Raw genomic sequence first — 25227 nt, forward strand, 5'->3', positions numbered from 1 at the left:
TCTACTTAAAAAATAGTTGAACCGGGCAGCGGACTTCCAAAGGTTGAGAACCACTGATCTGATATATATTTTTTTTGTTTCCTTCATTAAACGATTCAAAACAATGTGGCAGGGAGGGTAATACACCTTTATCATACGACACAACTCAACGTTATCAAAGAAAGAGCCTAATGCAGTTTTTAAAGTTCATTCTTTTTCCTTTTTTATTATAATATTATGATATCTTCTGTCGCTGTAATGAAAAAATTGTTTTACGACTAGTAGATAAGAGGTGAAATGATATGTTTACATCCTGCATTCAGAGTACGTCTCAACAAAAAGTGTGCCAGAAAATGTTACTACAATTCACGATATTCCAGGTACTGTATGTAACGGGGAACTAATTTTAGTGCGTGTCGGTTCAACATGTATTTAGTGGAATGAAATCTATTCCACTTACGACCCTTGACGTTTTTCAGTGGAAAGTGAAACACCTTAGTTTCACTTGTTGATTCTTCATTGGCTATCTATTTAGGTAGTTGATCAGAAGCCATCGGCAAATGAGCTGCGTTTGTAGACTATAATGCGGAGAAAGTATGTACGCATGTAAATCGATTTTGACAGTTAAATTATGAAAGTATCATCAGATTTTTTTAGGATTGTGCGCATCGTATGCGAAAAGGATTTCGTGGATTTTCGAAACGTTAATTTTTAAACTCATTCGTGGATTTTGCGACTTTTTATTTCCTTTTTCGTACTTCAGAGTTTTTCTAATGAAACGGTGAGCAAATAGGACAGGAAATGTTTGAGGCTTTAATTTTCGAGACAATGGCGATGATAATTTTTCTTTCCTTCTTCCTTCGCACAAAAAACGGCTGGTAGATGCTTGAGCTGGCCTTGGGTTCTCTCTCTCTCCCGGCAGTGAAACTCATCAATAATATAGCAAGCTACAAGAGCTCGAGAATCGTGAGTTATCGTTCGCGGGTGTAGATCGTTACGAACTACCGCCTGGGCGACCGTGAAACGCCACGAGGTCCCACGTTAATCGGACTTAAGTAGCGACAGAGTTATTCAAGGACTAGGATTCGGCCGATACGTTCGGACGTCTCCGAAACCATGAAGTTCCACGGGCTTCGGAGGAGCTACAGTGCTCACCCGAACTATAATGGGTTCTCGGTGAATGTCAAGTCTTCAGAAAGCAGTGGTTCGTTGCCAGTGTTGGTTGACCCAAAAAGTGAGTTTGAAATTATTTTTCCTCGTATAGAATTTTACATGGTGTTTAAAGCACTTCTGTTCATGCCGGGCGAAAATCGATGTTTTTGAATCATATATTTTTTTTACTATTTTGATTTTTAAATCTTTATAATAAAAGTTTATTAAGGCATAAAAAGCAAAGATATTTGCAGTTTTATTTAAAAAGTATTATACTCGACCGAGTAAAACGGGCCCCGGCATCAGTCAGACCGGATCGTGAGTGATTCATCTCATTTTTCTCCATTTATTTCCCATTAATCGTGCTTATGACTGGGCTTTCTACTTAAAAAATGATTGAACCGGGCAGCGGACTTCCAAAGGTTGAGAACAACTGATCTGGTGGGAACTCTTTTATACGACGAGCTAGAGGTCTCTTATAGATGCGAAAAGCGCACAACTGATAACTCTTTTAAAAATTACCCCTCCCTCCCAGACTCAAAAAAATGTTACAATAATTCAATCATTTTTGGTGCATAAATTCATACTTGAGAAAAAATATGTAAAATCTAATTTTTTTAAATCAATAAATTACTTGAAAAACCGTGATTGACATAATCGTGATAACATTATCGTTGCTTGAACATCGAGTACTCTTATGCTCTTATTTCTCGATAAAAAAAAACACATAAAACGTGATTTAAAAATTTGTTTAAACTGTTTGATCGTCATTTGTGTTGCTGCTTGGTTCTGTTACGGTAAATGGGATGAATCCGTGACTATGCGTGATAACAGATTTATCACATTTACCGTAACAGGTCCACTGTGTATGACAAGAAATACGTGGGCTAAGATGGTGGAAAAAAAGTTTTTAGGACCGAAAAATTGCCAAAACAAAAACCTGTTGAGAAACCCTATATGAAAACTTTTAAGTGATAATTAAAAGTAGAAGTAAACATTTTCCTGTGGGGATGGGGAAAAAAATTGATGAGTGCTGCACTATTCTCAGAAAAAAGATTGGTGAATTTATAGTAAATGGCACTGGAAAATTATGCTCAAAATCATTTTGATAATCAAGAGAAAATCTCCCTTTTCTCTATAATCTTTATTATTCAAGATATCATATTAGGATTCATCACGATTCCACAGCAAGTTGTATATTATATAATTTGCTGTGGAATCTTCCTCCTCGCCTGATTGATTGCTGCCATAAGGTAATGTTTATTTTCGTACAGCGTACAATTTCTATAAGTATCTCGTGTCAAAATGCTCCTCAAGTTCTTTACAGGATTCAGATCAGGACCTCTGGCTGGCCAGTGAACGAGTTCTGCCGCTGTGGCGATCGAGTGGTCATAATGACGGACTCGCATCGCGAGATCCCGGGTTCGAACTCCACTGGCACCACAGTGGTGGTCGGCTGAAGTTGGTTTTCTGTGGTTAGCAACTTCAAGTCTCGAATGTGAGCCGATATCCCCGTTAAAAAGTCTCGCAACAGAAAACAAGTCTACAAACGGTACAAATATTCAATCATTATACTTCACTTCTGAAATATAGATGGCTGCTGAAAATATCAAATGCAACACTTGATACGATACGCACTCAGACTGTATAGTACACATACACTTCCGGCACAACTCACTACGTAGTGAATTGCCTATGGCGATAGACCTGAATTGTTCTCGGTTTGAAAGAAAGTCAACGAGTTCCACTGAATTGGCTTCAGACCAAGACATTAGAATTTGAAACATGTTCAGAAGCATTGTCTTGTTGAAACAAAAACTGTCCAGAAACTATGAGAAGTGCTTCAAGAAGTAGATTTTCTGCCAGAATGTCTTGATACGCCTCTTAGTTGGTTTTGCAACTTAACCTTTTAAGCGGTTTTTAATTTTCTTGATCAGCAGAGTTATCATCCCCGATTATAACTCTGCCACATTGGAAATCAAACCTTCTAGAAATTGCCACCTATTTTCAAGAAGAACTTTTATTTCGATTGTGAGGTGATAAATGCCCCCCCCCCCCCGAACACAAAATAATAATAATTAAAAAAAACAAGTAAGAGGGGAAAAAACTATCGTTTTCTGTTATTTATACTGTAGGCAATAATACTATACTACCTCGAAGGAAAAAAAATATCGTCTCTCTCAAGATATAAAACATAAATGTGTATTTTTTCGCGAATTGAACTCGCTTTTGCCTGCCTATAAGGGAAGGTTTGCACTTTATTTTTGTATACTGGTCGAATTCGGATTTGTTTTAACGCATTACAGGCAGTTCGACGGCGTGTGCGAGGCAAGTTGTATTTCTCCTGAATTATACCGGAGGATTTTTTTTTTCACACAAGCACTGGATAATTGAAATTTTTTCGACAAATAGTAAGAGATCTACATATGAGAGCTTTCAGTCCATAATTCCCGGGATCCTTTATGAAATTGCAAACAGCTTTTTTAATTCCCGAAATTCCGTGACCAGAAATCCCATTTTTTCTGAAAGCAAAGATTTTGCCGTTTTCAGTTTCTCATAAATGTATTGCCTTCGGCATCTTCACACTTTAGAGACCAACCCGATTTCACAGCGCAAGACCGACCAAGGCAGTCTCAGCTGCTAAGCCAACATGCCGAATATGCAAATTTCTTTCCGTGACTTCTCAAAACACGTTTGTCATACTTTTTTCCAGGGTCTGATGTATGCTATATAGTTAGCAATTTTTTTCTGAGATAGAGCAGCGTTCATTAATTTTTTATACTGGAAAATGTTTAGTTCTATTCTTATGTTTTCTATTTTATTCTTAGATATCAATTTAAAATTTTCATGTTCCACAAGTTTTCAAGATATAGTAATTTTTCGGTTGTCCTTAAACTTTTTTTCATTACCATAAGGCATTCATACAAGCGGATTAATTTTTAAGCGGAAAAATCATTAAAGTATATCGTCCATTGAGTGTATTTGCAGATCCCTGTTTCAAAGCCTTTTTGTCACACGCTAGAACATATTTTATTCCCTAGTAAAGGACGCTACCCAAAAGGGGAAAAAATGAATTTGTAAAAAAATGACTTGAAATCGAATCTCTCCCCATCAATTTATCGGGTGATCAAAATTTCGTCCACTGTCAACAACGTGCATAAATCAATAGCTTCGGAGCCAGGGGTGCTGTGGGTGCTCGGGAACCCCCAGAATCGATTCAGAGATCAAAATACCCCGAGTACCCACAGGCATAAATAATTTCCGACGCCCCAGTCTTAAGTTATGCGTGTGCATACAATGGCAGATGAACACGAAAAATAGTAATACTAATACTATTTACATTCATTCCGATTTGCTTATGATATTTAACCCAATAACTCATGTACTGTTTGATTTAAAATTATAGTTACTCGACTAAACCTTTATCAATTATTTCCATCAATTAGTCTGAAATTAATGTCATGAAATTACTCTATATTATTGGAATATAAAGTATTGGTGTGTGTATATATGGCACCAGTGAAATATATGGCAACCATTAAAAAAACCTCGCTTTAAGACCATAGGATGTGAACATAGTGCTTTCGTATTTCAGATTCTGGAAACCCGAATTTCAACTTTTTTTAAACTTGAAATTCGGGTTTTTAATGAACGGTTTAATTCGGGTTTTAGACGACGCGGATTTCCAGAATCTGAAATACGGACCACTATGTTCACACCCTAGCTCGGGTAAACGTATGACATATTAATGCGTGCGTGCATATGCATTCATTGTTATTTATCGCGTCGTTTCGAGTTTTCAATCATCATTCGACCACAGCGTTCTGCATTGCCACGTGTGTAATTGTTTTTTGGCTTGTGTGTGAGACTCCCCCCTCCTTCCAGTGCTTGATGTAATGTCGATATATTCTGCATTATATCGTGATAGGCTTTTATCACGAATTCATTGTGAATGGGGGGGGGGGGGGTTCTTCTCTATCTATTTTGTTGTGAGGGGCGTTGTCCATCCTTTCCCTTGTTTACTTATCCAATAGCACAGCTACTTTTCATTATCGTGTTTACAGAGTTGATATTTGCTCTTGTTTCTAAATATGGTGTGTGTTCAGGATACATTCGTGGAATGAAGATGTTTTATTTTACTACCAGTGTCAAAGTAGTTTACGTATACGCGGTTAGATTGAATATTTCCTAAGAACAACGTTCTCTTAGTCTAGGAAATTAGTGTTTGATACGTACTGTATACATCTGAAGATGTCGCTCTCCGCTACTCATATGAAGGTTTTAACAGTTGACATGCGAAGATGAATTCGGGGGAAAAAAAATCACTGCCTCCGTGGCCGTGGGGAATCGAACCACTATCCTCTCGCATGCGTAGTGGTCTAGCGCACTCGTCCGGCATGCAAGAGTATGATAGTTTGACTCCACGGAAGCAGTTGAATTTTTAGTTCTGAATTCATCATCGCATCAGCCAGCTGTTAAAACTTTGGTTATACTATGTATATCAAAGGAGTGGCCAACCCGCGGCACGCGAACGCTTTCCAAAAATTGAAGAAATTCTATTCCTTTTTTTTTTTCAAAGAAATTATCTCCAACTCTTGAACAATAATTTTCTTATAAATTGTAGTATCCTTATGAGTCTTGTGGGCTGCTAAACCTATATTTAGTCACTCTTAAAATAATTATGAATTTTATCTCTGGTTGTAATTGCGCTGGACGTCCCATGTGTACAAGATTCAGGATCATTTGTGGGGGGGGGGGGGGGACATGCATTGTATAATACAATTAAATTTTTTTTCCCCTGAATTCTTGGGGGAGGGGGTTCTAAGTCTTCTTACAAAGTTTATTGGGGGGTGTCCACGCCAACATTGTGTTGTATTTATAGAAAGATGTGTATTCTCCACTTATTAATACAAGATATACAGAAAAACGTGGCTAATTTTGTAGAGATACTGGAAGTCCACCTAACCAAGACAATGTTGGTTAGGTGGACTTTCTACCGTTATGCGTACACACACACGCAATCTGCTTTTGCGATAATCGAATTTATGACTCAAAAATAAAAACAATTTAGAACTCTAAAGAGTAGCATACTGAACATTTTTAGAAAAATAAGAGAATAGCCGAACAATATTATATATATTATTATATTTTGCAGAAACGGAATGTCGTCTCGTGTCCCGTAAAACGCATGGTCTGAGTTTTAAAATTCGTAGAGTGGCACGGCTTGGAAAAGGGTTTAGTAGTTCCTTGTATGGGTGTATACTGTTTTTTTTTTCAGGTATAGTTTGTTCTAAGTATCTATCGTAACTGTTAATTAATGTAGAAGCCTAATCATCCGGAGCTGTATCAGGTTGAAATTTCCCCTCGTAATGGGGAGCCAGCCCTCTATCCTGTACCTTAGAAGGAGGTATATAATTTTTTATTCCTCCCCTAAAGTTCTGTACCGAGTAAGTGGTGTCATCGTATGTTTTTGCGCCTGGGACTTTGAAGTGTATAATATTAAATGAAATCCGTTTATTTACAGTAGAGACTCTATAATCTGGCCCGTATAGTAATTCCGTGTTTTCAGGCTGGCTTCGTGTGTGGGGAAGAGGAAAACATTGCAATTTTCCACGGACTATCTCCTGCACTAAAGCTCTTCTCTAGGAGCTCCTGGTCCAATGCCCGACTTTGCTATGGGGGGGGGGGGGGGGAATACTGCGACTACGGCCAAAGAAGCTTCTCACATTGAGCGTGTATTTCTTAGCATTAGATACTGACCGCAGTTAGTTTTTCTTATTAATCCGCTATTATAAGAAATAAATGGGGAAACAATTCTCTCTGTTGACACCATAAACGTTAATGCTTTCCCGAGACTTAAAAAACGAACATAAAAAAAAGAAAAAAAAGAAACTGATTAAAATATTTAAAAATAGTGATATTCACACAACACTATCATTTCTAAACTGTTGTCTGAGCAATGATTTTCATGTCGCTTTGCTCGTGTCTTCCACTATGTTCTTAGCTTTAGTGTGCGCAAAGTTTAGGGTAGTGGTTATTGGTGGAGTCGTCTCTGCTAAAACCACGGCATTTCGTTTCATCCGTATTTTTTTTTTAGCATTATTAAAAATTGGGGAATTGCAAAATGAAACAAAATTACAATATAAAATAGTGCAACGATCGACGGAAAATTCTTATATTTTTTCTAAATTGACGAAATTGTCGTCACAAACAATTGCTTTGACATCATTTGAAATAATTATGGTATATATATTCGTTCAATCACGGATATAAAGTCACTAAAATGAAGAGTAATAAAAAAAAGTTTGTTTTTCACCTCCATAAAATAAAAACGATTTATTTTTTAATAGCACTAAATCTAAACACTCGCGTAGCATATGGAGTATTTATCGTTCGAAACTTCAGTGTGTGTGTTTTCCCCCTGCAATCAACCTTCAAATTCAGTTTCTCAATGTTGGGAGTGTCCCCAAACACATTTTCACTCATATTTCTCTCATTTTTATACTTACAGCGATGAAATTTTATTTTTAGGGTCAATGCGATAAATCAGATAAGATAGAAAAAATAATGGTTTGTATTAAAGATTTTGAAGTTTGAACAATACTAAATATGTAGATGACCTCCTCATCAAGACGAATTACACATAGCCAGGTAACTATAATCACAAACTATAATTTTTGGTGAAAACCGCTTCTCATTCTACAACTTTTAGAATCCAAGATATCGCCATCGTTCGGTTAAAAGTGCGTACTGTACATGTGTGGGTGTGGCTTAGCGGTAGTTTTTAAGTGGGGCTGGTTCGATTAATCGGGTCAATTAATCGATCAATTGTTGATCGCAGTTAAAAAAAATGTAGTTAAGTTAAAATCGACTCAATTGATCCGATTAAGATTTTCATTGAAAGTTTGTAAATTAACTTGATTTATTTGACGAAACTGATTGAAGATGTCTTAAATTATGTTCTATACATAATATTTTAAATAAGTGACTGTTTTAGAAATATTTGAATCAATATTTTGATCAAATTTTTTGGCATGGAGAAATACAAATCGATCCAACAAAAACGATTTTAGTTTCAAATTGAGTTCGAATGGAATTCTAGAAAACAAGACCAAAATATAGTGTTACCACTGTGAACAGCAGTTTTGCTGTTCGGGAAGCATTATTTCCTTCCCCCTCCAAGTACCATTTAGAACAAAAAATCCCTTCTTAAATATCTTCCTATGATTTATAAAGGAAATGAGCAAAGTATGGAGATCGAAAGTGTGGACAAAGATAATGTATGCATAACTTATTATTATGATAACTGTTACAAAAATTTGTGTATGTTCATCTCATATTTTTGTCGTGCATAACAAATACGTACATTTTAACATTTTGCAGGCCGAATTCAGATTTGCTTTCATTATTTTTACCCTTCTGATCCCATTTAGAGATGATATCATCCGATAAATTCATGAGGAAAAATATTTCCTGTATGTTTTTGGATTCGTTTTTGTCCCTGAAACAAAATTAGAATAAAAATTAGATCGTTTTTTCCATCGGAAATGGGTGATTTTAGGAAAATATATCAATCATAATAGTGCTATAATAAATGAAATTTTTGTTTTCGAAATTAACACTGAATTTATATATTGACATAGCATTAAACCAACACCACTGTCGATATATGTAAAAACTATTTTTTCCGGACTTCAAATTTTGAACAATTTCAACTATACTTAGCAATCTTGCAATCATTTGGCATTTTTTTGGCGACAATTGGTAATATCTCGAATTTTCCATATTTCCAATCCTGGTAGAAATTTTCTGGATTTTTTAATTTTTCTTTGCTTTGTATCCTAAACACTATCTTCATACCTGATTTCATGTTTCAAGGGCTGCTATAGAAGTGCCTAAGATTTTTGATGATCGCTGAGCGAGTGAAAAAGTCAGTCAGTGTCAAAATAATGAAACTTCGAGTTCAAATTCCTCAAGAACTACAAATGATAAAAAGGTGAAATTAAAAGGTTTAATTGAATTTGTAAAATACTCTAGATATGCCAACTTTGAAGTCTCTGAGCAGCTTCAATGAGGAAATATGAGGGTCTCAAAAGTGCCTAAGTTGCTTCCAGAAAAAAATGTTACGGCTGTGCTTGTTCTGCTCGACTTGGCGGGGGCACTGCCGCATATTCATATTTATTCGCATGTAGGAAATTGGTGTGTAAAATAAATATTTTTATAGTATCAAGTAATATATTGTTGCCAATACTATGTTTATATATATATATATATATATATGACTGATAAGCATTCATAAATATTCAAAACAAATTATATACGATGAATCGATTAAAAAATTATGGTTGAATCGATTAAAAAATTATGGCGAAATCGATTAAAAATTATGGTTAAAGCGGTTGGAAAGTTATGGGGAAATCGATTAAAAAAAATTATGGTTAAAGCGATTAAAAAAGGAAAAAAAATTATGGTTAAATCGATTAAAAATTATGGTTAAATCGATTAAAAATTATGGTTAAATCGATTAAAAATTATGGTTAAATCGATTAAAAATTACAATTACAATAAAAAATTATGATTAACCAGTTAAAAATGGATTTCCAGCCCTATTTTTAACTTATCCAGGTTTTGTATATGATAACCAATACATGATTGGCATAGCAATATCGACATCCGGAAATTCTGATTCTCCATCTGCTGCATTACTGATGCATAAATTTATTCTTCGAATTCGGAAAAGTAAAAAAAAAAATCGGATTTTTCGTCATAATTTTGGACTGCTCACCACTATTTTCCGATGAATTTTTTTCAAGCGTCCATCCATCAAATGCTTTTTATTTTTCTCCCCCTTCGACATTTTTTTTTTTTTTTCATTTTCCCAAAAGTTGGCCTTTTTCGATCGAATACCATTCGCAATAACACTCTAAAAGTAACATGATAGGGTTCGTTTTTTTGCTTTTCTTTCTTTCTTTTTATGATGCAGTGGATGTGAATGAAATAGACGAAAAACGAACCATACGTGAAAGCGCATGTCGGGAAAAAAAATCATTTCGGGTCTGTGATGAAATGTTTCAAAAGCTATTAAATTTACCGCTGTGATGTAATATTGGTGGTTGCGTACAGCTGGTGAATTGTAATATACTATAGAGTGGGAGTGGGAAAAAGAGAGTTTAGGGCAGCACCGACGTCGATTAGAAAGAAGCCATTCGATAAAAATTCCTGGAATATTAAAAAAAAAAAAATTGTAAATCGAAACTATTTCCACGGGATTCTTCATTCCCCCCCCCTCGTCTCGGAAAAAACAATGAATTATATGGAGTCGCGTTCACCGTAACGACACTCAGCACCTCCCCCCTTCTTTCCCATCTCTTCCGGAAAGAAAGATGTTTGGCTTTAATCAAATCACTTACCATATTGTGGAGGTTTAATTCACTTAATGATTAGGAACACTCCAATTTCATCCATCTCTTCTATCGATTTTGAATAGGATCTCTCTTGTTAATGCTTGGGGAGTTTTTGCTTTTGACTAATAGGATTTTTTTCATTTGTTTGTATACTATGCTTGACTTAATAAGACGGTTATTTTTAGTATTTATTCTCACAGAATATTATTAATATATTCATTTGTGTTATTGATTGTGTAATAATTGCATTGGATATACAATGAAACACCCACCCTATGTAACGGTAGTCCAGGGACCAGAGAAACGTATCGTTATAGATGGATTAAATTAATACTATGAAAAGTGCATCGGGACCAGAGAGCAATATCTTCATACAGACCAAGGCCGTCGCCAGAAATTTTTTTCTGAGGGGGTATAACTGGTATTTTGGTGGGGGGGGGGTGCGTATATTGCCATTATTTCACATTTAGGGGCGGAATGGTCTTCCTAGTGCCCTCTCTTGCTACGACCTTGATATAGGCGATTATCGTTTTATAGGATTTACATTTTTACATACTTAGATTTCTACATTTTGGAGCTAAAATAGTTATTTAGAATATTTTAGTCAAAACTATTTTACATGTGTAAAATACAAATGTGTGACTGATAATGTGATGAAAGTTTTATTTCAATTAAAAATTGTGCTGTGTTTATTCCAACCCATACATTTTCCAGTGAGAGATGTAGGTTCGCATGCTAACTAAGAAGCCTCGTGGAGGTAATTACTCATCCAACAAGACATCAGATGTTTGCAATGAATGCGAGAAGTACTTTGTCAAAATAAAAATAAAACTCAAACTGAGTTGAGATTTGATACTTTCATAACTTTCTATGAAGTGTATGATTTAAGAGACTGAGAAAATGAATTTCGAAAGAATTAAAATTAGAAGAAAAAAAATTAAATGAAAAAAATCCATTATAGACTTTTAACATAGCATTTATCGGACACACTATTGGCTACAGTTGTTTCCCTGCTACTCAATAAAAAATATTTGAATATTATGCATTACAGTTGTTGTAGGCTTGGAATGTGTTTCCGGTTGGTCAAATGATCAGCTGCTCTCGAGAAAGAATTTCTCATTTTATGGATTTGATTTTGGTTTCATTGGTGCCAATTAGTTTATTTTATGTCTTGAAAACAATCTTGCATGTGATTGCTTTGAGGAATCTGCTTGAGAAAAAGTTTTTACTTTGAGACAAGTGTTGCTAAGAATAAAGATTCAAATTCTGTATCAAATTGTAAATAGTGAATCATTACAATTTATTCATTTAAAAAAGTCAGCACAGTACATATGAAATGCAACAGTGCATGCGAGCAAAATAATTAATTTTCAAGAAGTCTTGTATATGTTCATTATAAATATTTTGTTATCACTTCCACTTAAGAAGTCGATACACATGAAATGCAAAATTGCACACATAAAGCAAAATAATTTATTTTCAAGAAGTTCATTTTGAATATTTTCTCATCGCAGTGAGCACTCCAATGGATACCTTAGAAATTGTAGAAACAACTAAAAGGAAGCCTTCTGCCATATATGATGGTTACCAATATAGGAAACTACGAACCAATCAGGATAGTGTTATTAGCTGGAGGTGTATCAACGAGAGGAGAGCGAGGTGTCTGGGCATGATGAAATCTAAAGATGGGAAAGTTCTTCAAGTATCAGATCACACTTGCAAGCCAGACCCAGCAGCCACTGAAGTTGGAAAACGTCTGTCAAATATAAGGAAACGGGTGAGAGAAGAAGATCTTCCTGTGGCAACGATTTATAAAGAAGAGATAGAGTCCTTGTTCAACCATGGATATGAAATCGCTAAACACTTTCCTTCTCTACCAGCAATAAAATCACAATTATATCGTGTTAGACGCAAAGGACAACAGTCAATGACAGAGCCAATTATATCAGAAGAAGAAATACTACCAGATTAAGTGCTTGCAATAGAAGAGGTAACTCATTTTTTTTCTTGTTGACTGACAGTGAAGCTGCGAGAAATATTTGCTAGTGACACAAAAGCTGAAATAATCCTCAAAGCTACAGGAACTTTTTCACGGGAGGGACTTCTAAAAGTTTTAGCAAAAAACTTTCATAAACTTCATGCAAACTCATATAAGTAGTAATGACCAAGTTGCAGTTTCATGCAAAGCTTTTTACTGCTTTTCGAAAAGTTGGATGGAATCCACAGATGGTCAGTGTGGATTTTGGAACTATTTACAAAACGATTTTTTCTGTTGGTAAAGTTTTTTTTAGATTAGTGTACATAGACAAGTTGAAATTAATTTTTATACCAAAATTTCTGTCTTATTGTGCATGTATTTCCTGAAAAAAATGATGCAATAAAAGAAACTTTACATATTGCTCAAAAAATTGGTACTTCATGGTTAATTAGCTTTTTTCCTTGTTACTCTTTGTCAACGGTTCCAAATTTTCATTTATTCTTTTCACCGAATAATTTTTGAGTTAAGAAAATTATTTTGCAGGCTATAATTGAACATTGAATAATTTTTGTGTAAAGAAATTCATGTGTATGTGTATTTGTTGTTAATACCTCACCTCAAAAAAACTTTTGAAACTTCTCACACGGAACCCACGTGTATGAATTTTTAAGGAAACAATTTATACGTCAAATTAAAAATTAAATTTTTTCTTCTCAAAAAAAAAACGTCTTTTCATATGATAATCTCACACATTTCTTACATAGAGCTTTTATTTTTTTTCTGCATGATATAAATGTGTTTTTTGCGTGGAACAAAGATATCGGAAAATTATGGAGCTAAATTTTGTACTCGTTTTTTTTCTATTTGGAGTTTGAAATTTTCTTATAAATATCTACTTATTGGACGACAACGACTTTACTTCATTTTGTATCCGTACGTTGAGTTTTTAGGTATGAGAAATTCGAAATGATTAATGAAACCATTCTTCAGAAATTATGTATGCAATGGCAAATAAGGGAGAAAAAACAGAAAAATAAGCTAAACATTTTAGGAGCGCTTGTGAATTCGTTATCAGCATTTCAAACTTCCAATTTCATTAGAAATTATAAAAATATAAGAGTTCAACTCGGTTTGTTCTATTAAAGTTCTCTTACCCTTTAAGCGGCATTGACGAGATATCTCGCCTCCTTGAAAGCCTCTTATTTTAGCTTTGGCAAGCCAAAATATTCTGTAAAGTTGGTTTCTCAATGGAACACTTTTCCCTATGCTACTTAGCTTACACCTGCTGAAATCGGAAGAAAGTCTACTTCATTAAAAAAAATTGCGCATACATGCATTAACAGTCTTGTGGAACAAAGCGTACTTGGAACTTGCGTACATGGTCTTGTCTTGGAACTTGTCTCCCTAGCAAAATGTTTTGCATTGTTCTGCAACAGGCCTTCAGATGACTAGAAATGTTCTGCGGTAAAAATTTATACTCGGAAGACTGCTTTTTTCCTATTTTCTTAAGATCTCCACCTGAGATTGTTCTTCAGCAATACTCATTTTTCTGAGACGTATGTCGCTGTTTTTTGGTGCATTCTGCTGTGGGGAGACTTGTTATCTCGAGGTTGCTTCTAGTGGATGACCATCCTAAGTATTTTATATCTCCTCTAATTCTGTATATCCTAGGGGGTAAGTCAGACACCGTATTTTAACGTGTTTGACTAAGCCCAAAAATCGGGGAGTTCCTTAATCTGATCGCGAATTACATGGAATTGTATAATTTTATAATACTATCCATGAATAAGAAACGCCCTATTTTCGGGAACCAATTTTGGTTGAAATTGGGGGGGGGGGGTAATAAATGCATACCTCCTCTAAGCCGGTACTAGACTCAATTAATAGCTTCTTTGGGACAAGAAAATCGCACACACCTTCGGAACAGGACCTTCATTCCAGGACATCTAACCACGTAGCTGAACAGGTGGAAAGGTTTCGGGTTTTTTAGAAAGGGGGGAACTTTTTTCTTGGGAAATGTTTTGAAGCCCTAAAGTTTCTCTCCGTTTTAAGTTTCGTATCAATTTAATTACCTTTTCGGTTTGATGACGTTAACTGTCAGTATTTATGTGTTTTAACATGGTTTATCATACAGAAATTAGAGAATTTCTTTTTCAATCTTTGTAAAAATTCCCTGTAATTTTTGTATTTTTGTATATATTTTTCTCATGCTTCATTTTACTTATAACCTGAAGCTCTGTATATTTTCAAATATCGTTTTCTTTAATATTTTTTACTCTTTTTTTCAGTCATTTTTTTTTTTTTCGTCCAACATGTTTTTGAGAAGGCAAGCGTCGGGGAAAGAGGGTTGGCATCTTTAGTGCAATTAGGCATAGCCACCCTTCAGAAACGCCTACTCTTTTCGAACCATGCATGGGGTTCCCCCTGGTGATAACCCACTGCATAGGTTCTATTTCATTCTTGCATGAATTCCATTTTTTATTCTTTTTTCTTCAAATAATTACTTTCTGTGCATATATATATATTAAGTGACCAAGTGAGCCGCACTAGCGCTTTTCCCATTTAAAAAGCTATTTTAGCTATTTCTTCATTCTCTATCTTCATATTTCTAGATTTTTCACACCACAATTTTCTTTATATTATGTATATTAAAATAAAATATATAAATTAAAATAAATTTGTGAACACAAGCGAATTCTGTGTATAAAAATAAATCAAAATGCTGTACATGTGCAATATGCATTCTTTTTTTCTTTTTTTTCACGTACCGTTTCTGTTCATAAAATTAACAAAACTTTCACTTCATGTACGAGTTGAAGTTTTCGTGAAAATTTTCCATGCGCAGTGTTTCTTCGCCATTCATTTTTTTCACTGTTATTCGGTCGTTTCCTGTTAATTTTATTCAATTTGTAGTTTCCGAAAATAAACCCATTTGCCGAAGGCAGCTCCTTTTCATGGCCACTCGCGCACGCGAAGTTGCCAGAAATGAGAATTATGTTTTGTATGTGTGTGTGTGTTTTCCTGTCTCATTTTTTTTTCATTCTTTATGCTCCTTTCAGAATTTATTTTTTCTTGTTTTTCCTTTTCGTTGCCCTAAGCTTCTATCTTGTGTGGACTGTTTTCCGTTCTTGTGACTTCTGCTCCCATCGATTCGATTTTCTTCTGTCCCCATTATTTGAAAGTTTCTGCCTTCAGCAGTGAATAATTTTTACATTTTGAATGAATAATTCTAGCATTGTAAATGGATAATTTTAACATTTTTCAAACAGATGCGTGACGGAAGCATGTGTTTTCTCACGAATCAAATTTCGGAAGTTTTTCACAGCTGATTACCGGTTTGGAACCGTCTTTGTAACATAGCGAAGATAGACTTGGCAGTCTTGGGGGGGGGGCACGATGATGTCAATTCATCTATATATATATGCATTAGATCAGTCGACTTCACCTTTGATACTGGGGGTAGTGCCCCCCCCCCCGTATCTCCGCCCATGCTTTGTAACGATAATAATGTGCATTAAAAAATAATGATTCTTTTTATTCCTCTAGTTTTCGTGCAGTGTAATTTTTCCTGCGCGTTTTTAATTTTGTAGACTCCTGGTAATTCAACGTTAGTGGGACTCTAAATAATTAAAATGGATACTCCATTTTGCGATTTGTAAGTTGACGTTCACATCTCAATTTCGGTGAAAATTGCGTGAATATATTCAATCGGTCGCTTCATGAAATTCATTCAAGCTGTAGCTTCTTTTGAAAAACGGTACAAGATGAATTGTCATGCGTCAACTCTTTTTCCTCATAAGGCTGATGCCAGACGAGTGCGTTTATCTTACCCGAAAATTCACGCAACGCATAACCAGTTGTTTCTTTCCGGTTTTCTTGGGGAAAATAGGATAAAAGTGAATGATCCTGGAGTTCTGAGTCTCGTGCGAGATACAGATGAAAAATTGAGACCTGAATATAATGCTGTATACAGAGCATTTAATAAACGAACAAAATAGATAAAAATTTTTGATCTACAATGTTATTGTAGAAATCGATACTGGAAAGGCAAGATCCCACGTTGTCATGGCTATAATAATGCACCTTAAATTTTTATAAGCCCTTTGTGGGCGTGCGCTTTGAAAAAGGGAAGAAAACTTAATAAATCTATATAAAAGACCTGGCTTAAATAGCTCATTTGCACCTGTAGATGGTGTAGGCTGGATAGTAGTACCTCAACAAACCAAGGATGGTTCGAGATAAGCAGTTGTCAACACAGACAAATGCGGTATTTCGCGCAGGAACGGATTACAAAATACAAAAAGATCTCCCGTCCGTGAAGTGCTGCGCGATTTTTCGCTTCCGTGATCGTCTAGCAACTCTAGTTGATTTTTCATACCTTAAGCTTGGGAGAAATCCCTTACGTGAAGTAACGCTCGTGTGGCATTTAGGGCCTGTTTCTCGTATCGACAAACGGGGCATGTGCCAAAGGCCTACGAATTTTCAGGGCTTTTTGTATGAATATGCATGGCCTCTGCCTCAAAGAACACTGTATTAGGGGCCTGAGAAACAGTCTCTGGTGGCATCTGCCTAAATGTAAACAATTTGATACGTTAGACTTACACGCAGCAGTTCCTGATCATTTTTTCAATTCATATGCTCCATGTAAAAAAAGTGATTATAGCATTTCCATCGAAACAAATGTTTACAGAATTATATATTCCGAAAATGTTTATTCCCGAACACGTTTTCTACGTGAGTTTTGCGAACGTAAAACCGTGTAGGCAGCCGTATATATAGAAATTGTTAGTTTTTTATCCGTGCGAAATCATGACGCGCATTCATTCATTATGTGTTATGCTCATCTCTGTAGTATAAGTGAACTTTATTGCTTACTCAGAGAGAGAAAGGTATTTTTATATATTCTTCATTCCCTATCAGAACAAATAATCTTTATTTTGGCATTTCCCTTACCGATCAAAGCTTAATAAAGAACGCCTGTTATTTTAGAATCAAGAACACATTGTATAACTTTAATAACCCAACAAATTTATGCTTATTTTTAGGTTTTTAATTTGTATTCGTTAACAAAACAAATTTTTATCAAACTCAATCACGGATTTATCGAGCCCCAAATTGTAATCCGGCTGCCTCTTTATTTTTTCGAGCTGCGTCGTCTTCGATGATTATATAGGGTATCCGGTTCAAATGTCATTATGTTTTAGCAGTTCCTACAATTCCCTGACGCAGAAGTACAACAGAAACGGCGACAACATAGCCACAGAAAAAGATTGCTACCGCAGGGAGTCCCACACCAAAGGTTGGTGTGCGAGCGCACTAACCTCTCTACGTGTAAAAAAAAGCGAAATGACAAAAGTTGACGTTCGAAATAGGCAATAAATTGTAGGTCCCGGACTAATTAGCCCTCGCGTGTAGAAAATGATCATGGTGCGACTAAAATGATCAGATTGAATGTTCCTACACTTTGAAAAAAAAAAAAAAATTGAAAAAGATAAGAAAAGTGCAGTATATATACACTGGTGTAAAAAATTAAGAGAATTTGCAGACTTGGTCGATTATCTCTAGAACTACTGTACCGATTTTAATGAAATTTGATATGTACATACATTGATACAAAACAAATAACCATTCAATAATTGTAATACACACACGCATGATCGTGCGTAACACTCATTGGAATCGGAAGGTATGAAACAGCGGTTGCAGAATAAACAAAAAAATGGGTTAATAGATGGGTTAATGGGGGGGTATGTTCCCCTCTTAGAGATATACAGGTCTCGCAGCGTGATTTCATACTTGAAATAAGGCAGTTTATCATTTCCTGTGGCAATTGGTCCCACTCGTTCAGCAACGCTGTTTTCATTCCCTGGATGGTTCCCGGAGGGGGGGGGTTGCGAGTTGCAATTCCCCTCCCCAGAGCGTCCCAGACATGCTCTATAGGGTTAAGGTCTGGAGATCTGGCTGGCCAATCCATCCGGCGAATATCCTCACATTGGAGGGTAGGTAGCGGGTCCCTGGTTCTCTCCATATGAACGTACGGCGAGAATCGGTGCTTAGGCTGAACCGGGACTCATCATTGAAGAGAACGGTCGCCTATTGATCCATACTCCAATCTCTATGCACCATGATAAACGGATTCTCCTGTCCGTAGAAGTGAGCGGGACGCAAACAGCAGGTCTTCTTGCAAACAACCCTCTCTCATGAAGTCTTTTGGAAACAGTCACCCTTGATACACGGATTCCTGTGGCTGCATGCAAGTCACGAGAGAGCTGAGAAGCTGTAGCACTCCTGTTACGCCTCGCTATAATCGACAAATGGCGATCTTCTCTGGCCGTCGTGGCTCTTGGACGACCTTGCCCAGGCTTTCTCTCGATGGATCCGGTATCCTGGAACTGTTTCCATAAGTTACACACGACGCTGGGCGTTAAATTGAACTCTCTACAAATCTGGACTTGAGATTGGCCTGCTTCTAGCTTCCCCACAATTCGCCACCTCATTCCATCATCTAAACGTTGGTGGTTATTCATTTTTACTGTTACAATTTGAAATTAACCGATTGCTGCAAAGTAACACCAAGAAATTTGCCGAGGTGTGCTAGCGAACGAAATACGTCTTAACTTACGCGCGCTTATAAAGCCTGTTTCTCTACTGGCTCCGCCTTCACACACGTGTACGCTTACGTATTTGGCGTACAAGATTTGCATTTTTGTCTAGAAGCAGTGGTTTTACATTCAGTTCTTTTCATGAAATTCGATAAAATATGCAAATGCTCTTAATTTATTTCACCAGTGTATATAAATAGAAAGCAACACTCGCACATTTAAAAAAAAAATCTGTGCACATGTGCGCTTCTTTTGGATGAAAAGTGGCCCAGTGACCATATCACGTGAAAGCACACTCTACATTGATTTTGAGATTGTTTCCTCTACAAAAATGACAGTTATATTTGGGAGCTTCCAATTTTGCAATCGTGCTTATACACCCTATTGGACGTGGAATTTTGCCTCACTTGAAAAAATTTTGCTGGAGAGGAAATCTCTGGTTCACCGTCACGAGCATGCCACGCCCCATCCCGGAGCCAGGCCTGTGGGTGAGATCTTTGAAGGGCTCCTCTATAATGAATTTATAGTTTAAAAAAAACAATCGTCCCGGGCCCCCCGAGATGGAGCCCTGCCAGCTCGTATGGGGGTGGGGGAGCATGTCGACGACAGATAATGTCCCCACAGAAACAATTTTCACCTTCTCCTGACATCATTGTGACATCATTTTTCTTTGTTTGCTCATAACAGTGGTAGCGTACGTAATGATGCTTTCAGAATATTTGCCAAATTCGGCGGCCATATTTTTATATCATAGTAAGATCACTGATTTTTTAATCGCTGTTTGAATTCGTATGCGGAAAATTCCCCGACAAAGTGATCAACAATAGTTGATCGCGAGTAAGTCGTTCATTCATGCTGTCACCCAATCACTTGATCTCTTATACTTCACTCAATCGATAATTCACTTGATCATTCATACGATCGCTCACTCATGTGGTCACTAACTGATTTTATCTAGTTCACTAGCTCATTCGGTCACTCACTACCTATACAGGGTGATTCAGAAAAGATGGGGGGAAAAACTTTAAGAGCTGATAGTACACACTAATACAAGCAATTGTCATCAAAAAATGCGTGGTCTAAAATGAAACGCAAACGTGCGTTTTGAAACGGCCCCTCCGCAAATGTTAAAACAGCATTCCTGTTGAAATTTATCGGGAAAAAAAGAACACCGTGCATATGCAAATGACCCGGGGAAGAAGAAACCGTATGCATCCGTTCTGGCGGTCCTTTTTGTACGACCTGCATCAGATCGGGAAGCAATGGTGCGATTATAGTGCATCCTGGTTTCCGAATCAGGTAGTGAGCATGGATTACCAACACCACCTATACAACAAGGCCTCCGCACGAAGCTCGTCACGTCACTGAAGAAGGCCATTTCACCTATTGCCATTGGATATAGCGTGCGATATCTTTACCTTTTTTTTGTAGTATATCCAATGGCAATAAGAGAAATGGCCTTTATTGACCTCGTAAGCTTCGTGCGGAGGCCTTGTTCTATAGGTGATGTTGGGTTTACTCATGCGGGAGGGGTGCTCATAGTGTGTGCATAGCGGTTTTCCGCTGCTGTACTGTATAGATTTTTTTTAATCGTCAAACCAGCGGAAGGGAAAAAACGAAAAAAAAAATGTTTTAGGAAAAAAAGCCGTTTCGATTAGGCTTTTACACTGTGGGCGTTGTATCAGGATTTTCAAAACAATTATTCGTTGGCCATTTGGTTTCGTTCCTAGCCACATGTAATGCATCAAAAATTAGTTTCTTCTGCAAATTATTTCATCAAATCTATTCATAGTTTGAACTTCCCTCACAAATGAAACATTTGTTCTAATTTTTTTTTTGCAATTATTAATTTGCTAAAATAGGCAATTTGCCAAACGAGGTGGCAGAAAAAGTAGGAAGACAAATTGCCCATGTGTCAAGTTTTAGGAGCAATTTGTGTCTTCGAAAAGGTATGGTGATAACCAGGACCCGGATGTTGATGACATTTGCATTTTTGTTTTTTTTCACTGTTAGAGCATTTTTTTTTTCTTAGGTTTGGGACATTTTTTTTCATTTTCATGATATTTTTTAACTTTTCAAATGTTTTACAATGGAAAAAATCGAGAAAATTATATTATTTATTATTGCATTGAGCACTAATTGCTAGTGACAAAAATAATTTACTAAAATAATTATTGCATTGAGCGCTAATGAAAATATATACTTAAATTTCTTGGAAAATAAAATATGTTTTTTTTGCTTCCTATTCCTAACCATAGGCATGCATACAAAGGATTTCCTCGGGGTAGAGATAATTTTCCGTTTTTTATTGGAAAGAAACCTATTCTCCCTTCTCCAGTACACCAGTCATGCCCCCCACATCTAGCAACAGGGCCCTCCGATCAGATGCTTCAGAGAACTCTCAATACTGAATTTATTATGAAAAACAAAAAATCACAAGATTCGTCTCGGACCCCCCAAGTTGGAACCCTGTCAGCCTCACCTTTGTGGGGGGAATGGCGACGCCTAATCGATTCATGAATTATAACTCGTTTATTATAAAATTTGTTATTTGTCATGAAATCTAAACGACAGAGAAAAAAATTTACATATGGTTTTGATGCTGTCTAAACTTTCTTTCGACATATTGAAAATACTCAGTTTTTCAAGAGAATTTCGTTTTATTAACCTTTTTTAAAGTCATGGTCACCCTCGCCAACAATCCAACTCTCCTCCCCGGCACGTGTTCGCGAAACACGATGTTTGTGATGGCAAATTGGTGAATTCTCTACTTCCCCTCTGTTTCTCTATTTTCTCTTAGGACACATAGAACGTCCGAATTGAAGTTTACATTTGATTACAACGGAGTTGGCTGGAAGAAATAAAATAAACGAAAAAAAAGCAGCGGAAGAAAAACGAAGTTCGTAAAATAAAGAGTTGATGGAAATGAGAGTTTTCGTAAAATAGAGCGCATGTTAACATTAGCTCTATGGCATGCTGCTTTTTCGGGATAGAGGACCAGTTCGTAAAAAAAAGCGTCCACTGTGCTACAAAATATTGGGCTGAGAAAAAAAAAAATCACTCATCGCACAATCCTGTTATTCATATTAATTCAATAAAAATAGATAGCGATGAAATGAATAACCAAAAGAGACCCTCTCGAGAGGGCACTCGACAAAATTTAACGTCAAAAAGCATTTTTTTCAAGTCATTTTTCAAGATTTTAGAGCAACATCATCCGGGGCTTGGTGATAACATAGTAAATTATTTTCGTCACTAGCAATAAATGAATTTAAGTAGTTTTCCGCTGTTGAACGAGAATAGCTCGAACAATGATCACTAATTTGGTTCAACATCTTGCAAATTATTAATATTAATTTGATAATTTTACCTTGTCGGGGAGCCTATGAGCCAGCTGTTAGTTACCCCTGCCACAAAGTATGGGGGGGGGGTGGGAAGAGATCTCGGATTTATTTTTTTCCCCATCTACTTTGGGCCAAGTAAACTCGCCTCGGGAAAAGGTTCAGTTAAATAAATAATAATAAAGTTAAAATTTATAATTAATAATCAATCAGTTGGATGAATTCGGAGGATTGAAAATCCCTTCAGATCACAAAATGCATGCATTTCAACTGTAGGGTTGATATGGTATTTACCCCTTTGACGGGTTTTTGGAAAAACCAAATATGGGTCTAGTATAATTATTTTATAACTATTAAAAATATTTTGATTAAGTTCTCCTGAACAAAACAAAAAACAAACCTATGTGGTGAATATCGTCATCTTTTCTCCTAACTACTAACTGATGTTGAACGATTCTCTGAATATTTTCAAATTTACGACAATACACCAACTTTGAGTTTTCAAAAGAAAATTGACAAATATAATTTCATTTTTGATCAATAAATCAGTATCTTCTATCGCTCGCAATTTAGTTCAAATACTAAGTCCAACACACGCGGAATCTTTAACCGGTAAGAAAATTTCTTTCCGGGGAATTTTCTGCTTTTTCACAGCCGGTTTGCGTAAAGCGGCGACACGCTATGCAAATGAACGGAGCGTTTCCTTATTCCGCTTGGCCTGATCGCCGGAAACATCAAGAAATTTTTCCCGTTAGTCGCTCGCTTTTAAAAGCTATGTTCTCACTCCAAGAAAGTATCCCGTTTCACACAGCTGCCGATGCAAGCGCGCAACTATTTTCGGTCTGGGCAACCGCCTGTGGGGAAAACGCTGACCGTACATTCGTGCTGTCTCTGTGGTACTTCCGTTTGCGGCTCCGTAAATGAAATGCATGTCTGCTTTTTATGTATTACTAAAGGGCGCCATTATCCCGTATTTTATAACTGTTAGAACGGTTGCACGTTGGAATAACTTTACAGGGCTTCTTCACCAAACACCAACTCTGGCCATATCGCTATATTGCAATTTACTGCCATTAGTGGGATGGGTTGGAAGTGAAGGCGCTGTCTATCGGTGGTCGCCTCGATTTCATTAGGGAAAATATCTATATCCTCCCTTGGGTTCGAACCCGGGGCCCTGACAACAACCGTCACGATGGTAGACGAGCATCTTACCACCATGCCACTCGGGCACCCTATTTTACAAGGGTGGCGCCCACGCCTTTAATTCACTGTGACGCAGATTTCCATACGGTTTCTTCTTCCCCAGGTTACATTTGCATGCATGGTGTTCTTTTTCTCCCGATAAATTCCAACAGGAATGCTGTTTTATCGCTTGCGGAGCTGCCATTTCGAAACGCGCTAGCGCTTCATGTTAGACCATGCATTCTTTGATGACAATTGTTTGTTTTGGTGTGTATTATCATCTGTTAAAGTTTTCTGAATCACCCTGTATATCTGTGGCATCCCACGCAAACGACGCCTCTCCCCCCACTACCAAGAGTCGGGTCAACGACTTCGAGTGCATCACATGATCACGGGGACTGGAGACTATCGTCTGTAAACAGGAGCAGAGAGTCACTGCACACCACAGCGTGAGGTTGGATATTTCTATGTCTGCTTTCTTCTCAATAATCAAGTTAATTATGTGTCGTTTAAATAATAAATGCTTGGTATAAAAACGGTGGCTCCAAATATTCATTCATTTCTCAAACACTCTTTCACTCACCCACCGGTGACAAACTGTTCGTCGGTAAATTTTTCGAAATCATTTGAAAGTAGGACCATTTGATCCGGATATCCTGTACTGTAATTACTGTGAAGATGAATGACATCAATAGATGTTTAATGATCAGAATATTCCAGTCATTTCCAATAATCAAGTGAGTCTCGATTGCAGGCTTAACTTTCCTGTGACCGTTTGGGGGGAAAATCGGCGAGCCTGGGGTCCACCATCGTACGACGTAAATTCCGTAAATATTCAGGGAGTCTGTTATTAGAAATTCATGGCATATCTCTTGAGAAAGGCAAAGGGCTATGGAATTTCTTATTCGTTATTTGATGAATAGGAGGGCTTTCACTGTGGTTGATAAATATTAAACTCCTAAATATTCTTCTCCTTTCACTGTTTTTCTTCCTCCCTACTGATGGGTGGTTTTGATAATAATGGAAGGATTCTGGACGGTCGTTGTTCTGAATTATTAGACTTGCATGGAAACCCGAAGAGACCTAATACTTTCGCCGTAATTTATACTACACATTAACCTATGTTTTTGACGTTAAATTTTGTCGATTGCCCCCTCGAGATGGTCTCTTTTGGTTATTCATTTCATCGCTATTTATCTTTATTAAATTAATGTGAATAACAAGATTGTGCGATGAGTGATTTTTTTTTTCTCAGCCCAATATTTTGTAGCACAGTGGACGCTCTTTGTTACGAACTGGTCCTCTATCCCGAAAAAGCAGCATGCCATAGAGCTAATGTTAACATCCGCTCTATTTTACGAACTCTCATTTTTATCAACTCTTTATTTTACGAACTTCGTTTTTCTTCCGCTGCTTTTTTTTCGGTTATTCTATTTCTTCCAGCCAACTGCGTTGTTCGTTATAATCAAATGTAAACTTCAATTCGGACGTTCTATGTGTCCTAAGAGAAAATAGAGAAACAGAGGGGAAGTAGAGAATTCACCAATTTGCCCTCGCAAACATCGTGTTTTGCGAACACGTGCCGGGGA

At 36.7% G+C, this 25227-nt stretch overlaps 2 protein-coding genes across 5 annotated transcripts in view; both read left to right on the plus strand.

The window, feature by feature from the left end:
- The window catches only part of Orp8 (Oxysterol-binding protein-related protein 8), a 96787-nt gene that overhangs the window by 25232 nt on the left and 46328 nt on the right, over positions 1-25227 (plus strand). The gene's annotated exons all lie outside the window — the stretch shown is intronic.
- LOC149068894 (uncharacterized) lies at positions 1005-12625 on the plus strand. The gene is made up of 2 exons (XM_089250942.1): positions 1005-1213; positions 12050-12625. The coding sequence occupies exons 1-2, from the start codon at positions 1096-1098 to the stop codon at positions 12505-12507; spliced, it is 576 nt and encodes a 191-aa protein (XP_089107068.1). The 5' UTR covers positions 1005-1095; the 3' UTR covers positions 12508-12625.

Source organism: Pholcus phalangioides, unplaced genomic scaffold, assembly GCF_987345545.1.
Source record: "Pholcus phalangioides strain wild (caught in Gottingen) unplaced genomic scaffold, Ppha-v1.0 ptg000024l_1, whole genome shotgun sequence".
NCBI lineage: Eukaryota > Metazoa > Arthropoda > Arachnida > Araneae > Pholcidae > Pholcus > Pholcus phalangioides.